At 52.1% G+C, this 6,295-nt stretch overlaps 1 protein-coding gene across 1 annotated transcript in view; it reads left to right on the top strand.

Annotated features, from left to right (window-relative positions):
* The first annotated feature begins 262 nt into the window (after positions 1-262).
* The window catches only part of CAMSAP3 (calmodulin regulated spectrin-associated protein family, member 3), a 16,274-nt gene continuing 10,241 nt past the window's right edge, over positions 263-6,295 (top strand). Inside the window, exons 1-2 of the mRNA XM_010828486.1 lie at positions 263-288; positions 408-457. Coding sequence (XP_010826788.1) covers positions 263-288; positions 408-457 — 76 coding nt within the window. The remainder of the gene's footprint in view (positions 289-407; positions 458-6,295) is intronic.

Raw genomic sequence — 6,295 nt, 5'->3', positions numbered from 1 at the left:
GTGGGGCCGGCTGCCCAGCTCCGCGCCACGAGCGGGGCGTCCGGGTCCCCAGGTGAGCCGGGCAGGGTCTGTGGGCCGAGTGGTGTCCCCCAGGCGAGCCTCGCCTCGCCTCTGGCACGTCCTCCCCCCACCCTTTACACCCTTATATCACGCGCCCGCGAGGACCCCCGCCCCAGTCCAGGCCGGACACACACACCCGGCGTCGGCCCTGCCTGCGCTGCGGGCGGCGAAGGGAGCTCCAGGAAGCCCCTCTCTCGCCTCCATGGCCCCGGCCGGCGGCTGGCAGCTGTGACTTATTGCCCCATTTTACTCAGGAGGCGGGCGAGCCCGGCAGAAGGGAAATGGCTTATCCATGATCGCGGGGAGTGGGGGCCAGGTGTGGGGCCTTGTCCCACTTCCTCCCCAAGACCCACATGTGTGGAGACTTCGGGCCACCCCACGGGGGAGGAGGATGCGGGTACATCCCTAGGATTTGAGGCCCAGGGCAGTTTCAGTCATGGCCTCATGCCAGAGCCAGGAGTCAGGGCCTGGCCATGGGGAAGAGGAGTTAATTAAGGTCTGGGCCTTCTGGGGGGACGCCCTGCCCGCCTACGGGTCCTGCCCACTGGTCTTGGCACCAGCTGAGCACAGCCCATCCCCCCTTCAGTGGCCTTCCCAGATCAACCTGTTCTGGGTGTGGGTCTTGGTGACAGCTGTCCATCTGTCTCCTGGTTCCGCCTGAGCCTGTCTTTTTCTCCCAGTCTCTTTCCCTGCAGTCTCCCAGGCAGGGCCCACTCTAGGGCCCACCCACCCCCAAATACCTGCTTGAGGAAGAGAGGAAGGCTTGGCAGGGAGAGAGCCCAGCCTGCCCCAGTCCCCCCATCCCAAGTTATGAGGCCACAGAGGACTCAGCTTTGGGAATCAGCTGGGTTTGAGTGCCACATTCCCCCAGAATGTGGACGAATTAACCCAATTCTCTAAGCTTCTGTTGAGTCCTCTGTAAAAGAAGGCATGTATTCACTTTGTTTTCCATTTCACAATTGTCCACTAAGTCCCAGGGCAGTGCTAGGGTGAGTGGGGTCCCAGTTTCATCTTTCACAAGGTGAGACAGACAGACCATGGGATTCTTCTGTGTCTGGCCCACTATACAGACTAAGTGGATGTTGCTATTTCTGCTGCCATGACCAGTGGTATTTTTATTAATAATATTATTTGTCCTCTGTCCAGGGGACAGAAGAGAAATTACTATTACATTTTGCAGAAAGAAAAGTCAGGTCTCTGGGAGGATGCCCTGACTCACCTGGTTCTGTTTTCACTGACTCAGCTCCCCTGAATTGTGTGATATGGTCCCGGAGGGTCAAGTTCAGTCTGTCCCCTCACCCATGTTCTCTGAACAGAGGGGGACTGAGGAAGGGGAGACCCCAGGCTCTAAGCAGGAAGTGGTGAGCAGACCCCTGCTTGATCCATGAACTCTGGAACTCTCTACTGATGCCTGTTGGGTGCCAGGCCAGTGCTGGGCTCTCAGGACAGAAAAGATGGGGATGAACTCTGGAGAGAGGACGATGGGACCTGAAACCAGACCATTGCTTCTCCTAGTGATAAAGCTGGTGATGTCCAAGCAGTGTGGAAGAGGGCTGCCAGCCCTTGCAGAGGGGCTAGGGGAGGAAATCCTAGAAGTCTTCCAGGGAAGGGAGGAGAAGGGACAGACAGCTCACTAGAGGAGAGAGCGTTTGGACCTTCAAGGGTGTGTAGGAGTTTTCTAGGGGGAGGAGACCCACAGGGAGTTCTCTGTGCCGTGCCCAGGAGTGGCTGGGGGCGATGAGGGAGTCTGGTGCCATTGGAGAGGTCCTCTCAGGCCACATGTGGGGATCTGAGGGCCCTGGGGAGCTGGGGAAGGTGTTTGGGGACTGACAAGATGAGGTCAGCTATGCAGTTGCCCCTCTGGGGAAAAATGGCTAGGGGGATGGGGTCTTTCTGGTGGCCCGGGGCACAGGCCTGAGGAGGTTGGGCAAGAATGCAGGCTAGTGGGCTCCACAGTGAGCTCAGAGATAAGATAAGGAAGGGTGCCATCTTTACACAAGTTTGGGAAGCGCTACATGCAGTCCCTCAGGCCTCCAGAACCTCCCTGTGATGCTCTAGGGAGCTAGGGTCCTGTCGGCTCCATCCTTTACTATCTCTTTGGATCTTGGCCAAGTCATATTAGCTGTCTGGGTCTATGTTTTCCTATCTGTACAATGGATAAGTTTCATAAGAATTCCATGAGCAAGGGGGGTGGGAGGAGGCTCAAGAGGGAGGGGAATATATGGATACTTATGGCTGATTCCATATCAGCGGTGTGTGGCAGAAACCAATACAACATCGTAGAGCAGTTATCCTCCAATTAAAAAAAGAAAAGGAATGCCAGGAGCAGATGCACACAAGGCGGGTGGTCCAAAGACTAGCTGTGCTGTCCAGCGTGGTAGCCACGAGCAACATATTGTTGTTCAGTCACTTACTTGTGTCCATCTCTTTGCAACCCCATGGGCTGCAGCACACCAGGCTTCCCTATCCTTCACTATCTCCTGGAGCTTGCTCAAACTCATGTCCATTGAGTCAGTGATGCCATCCAACCATCTCATCCTCTGTCGCCCCCTTTTCCTCCTGCCCTCAATCTTTCCCAGCATCACGGTCTTTTCCAATGAGTCGGCTCTTCGCATCAGATGGCCAAAGTTTTGGAGCTTCAGCATCAGTCCTTCCATAAATATTCAGGGTTGACTTCCTTTAGGACTGACTGGTTTGATCTCCTTGCAATCCAAGGGACTCTCAAGAGCAACATGTGGCTGATCTGACTTGTGAAAGGCTGTCAGTGTAAAATACACAGTGGCTTCTGGAGACCTGGTACCAAAAAAAAATGTGAACATCCCATTAATAATGTTTTTATGTTGACATGTTGAAATAATATTTTGGACATATATATATATATATATATATATGATGAGATATATTACTAAGATATATATTACCTATATATATATATTGGGTGAGATATATTATAAGGTCTTGTTACTCCTTGCTGCTTTTTAAACGGTGCAATAGAAAAATTTAAACTTCTTGTGTGGCTCGTATTCTATTCCTGTCGGACAGTATTAAGTGCTCCAATACACATAGCATAGAGCCGTAGTTCTCAACCGAGGATGAGTTTGTCACTTAGGGGCCATGTTTGGCAATATCTTTGGTGGTCACTATTAGAGAGGACAGTGCTCTTGTCAGCTCTCAAGGAGAGACCAGGAAGTCTGCTAAACATGTTACAATGCCCAGAACAGCACTCCCTGCCCCAATTCCCCACACCTACAGCCCCACTAAACACAAATCATCCAGCCCCAAATGCCAGTTGTGCCTCGGCAAAGACACACTAGTATAACCTAAGTACTTGATAAACATTGTGTGTGCTTGGGTTGTGTCTTACTCTTTGCAACCGTATGGACTGTTGCCCACCAGGCTCCTCTGTCCCTGGGATTTCCCAGACAAGAATACTGGAGTGGGTTGCCATGCCCTCCTCCAGGGGATTTTCCCCTCCCAGGGATCAAACCCACGTCTCTTGTGTCTCTTGCACTGGCACGTGAATTCTTTACCATTGCACCACCTGGTAAGCCCCTGACCCTGGAAGCCCCTTAATAAACAGTAGCCATCGGTAGCTCCAGCTCAAGTTGTCATCTTCAAGGCCCTGACAAGTCCTGCAGGAAAGAAACTTGTTTCATTTTGCTGATGAGAGCAGGAAACAAACCTGGAGCTAGAGAGAGAGGGAGGAGGGTTTGGCTTCAGGGGATGCCAGGAGCTGAACCCCGGTGAGTTGAGGCTGGATGTTGGAGGTGGGGAGAGAGAAGGAGGGATGGTGTTCTCTTACTGTGATGGGAACAGAGAGAAGGAGAAGGATGCTAAGGATTAGGGGCAATGCCTGAGCTGCAGCAGGAGGCAGTGCTCAGATGACTATGGAAGCCATCATTGTGGTGGGAAGGAGGTGGGGAGAGCATGTCCATTGACAAGGCTGCTCAGACAGAGCTATCAGGAGCCCAGCAATGAAAAGGCATGGGGGCAGGCAGCCAGGCTTGAGTGGTGAGAGAAAGAGAAAGAGATAGGATGTTGGGAGACACCAGAGGGAGGAAGACTTCCCAAAGAAGGAGATGCTCGGCAGAGAGCCCAGGCAAGATAGTGGGCTTTGGAACGCCACTGTTGGCCTTGGGAAGGCTGGGAGCTACAAGGGAAGGAACGGATTGGGGAGGAGTCCGATCGGGAGTAGAGTGGAAGGAAAGAGAACCTGGACAACTTTTTTCTTTTTTTTAACTGGAGTATAGTTACAATGTTGTGTTTAGTTTCACATAAACAGCAAACTGACTCAGTTATACATACATATATAGGCTTCCCAGGTGGCAAAGTGGTAAAGAACCCACCTATCAATGAGGGATATGCAAGAGACATGGGTTCGATCCCTGGGTTGGAAAGATCCCCTGGAGTATGAAATGGCAACCTGCTCCAGGATTCTTGCCTTGAAAATTCCATGGACAAAGGAGCTGATGAGCTAGTCCATGGGGTTGCAAAAAGCTGGACATGACTGAACGACTGAACACACACACACACACACACACATTCATTTTCAGATTCTTTTTCAGTGTAGGTTATTACAAGATATTGAGTATAGTTTTCTGTGCTCTGTAGTAGGTCCTAGTTGGTTATCTAGTTCATAGTACTATATATACATTAATCCTAAATTCCTAATTAATTGCTCCCCGCTTCCCCTTTAGTAACCCTAAGTTTGTTTTCTGTCTTGTTTCTGTTTTGTAAATAAGCCCCTTTGTATCATTTTTTTAGATTCCACATATGGAATATTCCACATATTCCAAGCGATGGGGTTTGATATATGTGTTTCTCTGTCTGACTTCACATAATATAATCTCTTGCTCTGGAGAGCTTTTCCTTCAAGGGTCAGGGAGATGGCCCAACTCTTCACAAGGTTTGGGTATTAAGTGGGAAGGTCAAGTGTGAGTTTAAGGGGTGGGGAAAGATCAGGGAGGGGCAGGGAGGGGTTGAAGGCAAGGGTGCCTGGGTCCTTGTAGCTGAGGGCCAGGACCCCGGGGGAGCACTGCTGTGAACTCAGGCACCTGAGGAAGGCCTGGTATGTCACGTTCAAATGTTTCTGAACGGTACAATCCTGCCTCCTCGCATTCTTCCAACACAGGCAGAACCCACGTGTACAGAGCAGCGGCTCTGACTGGGATAAGACTTGGGGCCTCCCTGGAAGGCCCAGGAGGACAGATCTAACCGAGTTGGATCCTCCTCCTCTACCTCCCGAATCTTCCTAGTGGCTCTGATTTTTCTCCTCCTCACCCTTGGGTTTTACTTGGTTGGGGTTCTGCTACTGCCCCCCTCCCCCTGGGGCTTCCTCAAGCCTCCTCGTCTTACCTTGCCCCTCTCTTTCAGAGTTTCCATGGCTGCCTCTAAGTACCCGGCCCTCCTGTACCCCCATCTCAGCCAACACCCTCTTTCTCCCGCCTGTCTTCCCCCTCCAGATAGGGCTCTGGGTGCCTCTCTTCCCCCCCCCTCCTTCAGTCACCAAGTTCAGGCCATTCACCCCTTTCAACGTGTTTGCAGTCTGTCCCCTCCTCCATTCTATGCCCTTCCAGCCAACCCCCTGCTCCACAGCTCATCCCACCTCCAGCCTCCACTCTAAGGGTGTAGTCTCCTTGAGACCTGGGTTTGAATCCCAGTCCCAACCTTTTTTTTTTAATTTTTAATATTTATTTGTTTGGATATTTAGTTGTGCCATGCGAACTCTTAGTTGCGGCATGTGGGATCTAGTTCCCTGACCAAGAGAGTGCAGAGTCTTAGCTACTGGCCCACCAGGGAAGTCCCCCAGTCCCAGCCTTGATCAGCTGTGTGGCCTTGGTGCCTAGGTCTCCTCATCTATAAAGCGGAGTTACCACGTGTGCCCAGGCTGCCTCTTCCTAGGGTTGCTGTAAGGGGAAGCACCGGGGAGGTCCATTAACCCTTCGAGTCACTGTTGTCCTCAGGTGAGGGCGAGAGGCGTGGCTTCAAGACCCCGCCTATCTGACCTCCATTTCCACTCTGGGTCCAAGAGCCCGCCATCTCCTCTAGGCATGGTGCTCCGTCCCACCCACCGTCTCTCCTTTGTATGCAGAGCCCCCTGCCAGAAACTCCGTCATCCCTTCCTCTGGGAAACTCCTCTGCATTTGCGCCTCTCATCTTAGCCCAGCTCCCCTATTCTCTCATCTTGGTGCCATCCTTCTTGGTACAGACCTGCCCCAACCCACACCCCACCCAC

Source organism: Bison bison, unplaced genomic scaffold (genome assembly GCF_000754665.1).
Source record: "Bison bison bison isolate TAMUID 2011002044 unplaced genomic scaffold, Bison_UMD1.0 scf7180017864492, whole genome shotgun sequence".
Lineage (NCBI taxonomy): Eukaryota > Metazoa > Chordata > Mammalia > Artiodactyla > Bovidae > Bison > Bison bison.
Note: the sequence above shows the minus strand (reverse complement) of the source record. Positions and strands in the feature narration are given on the sequence as shown.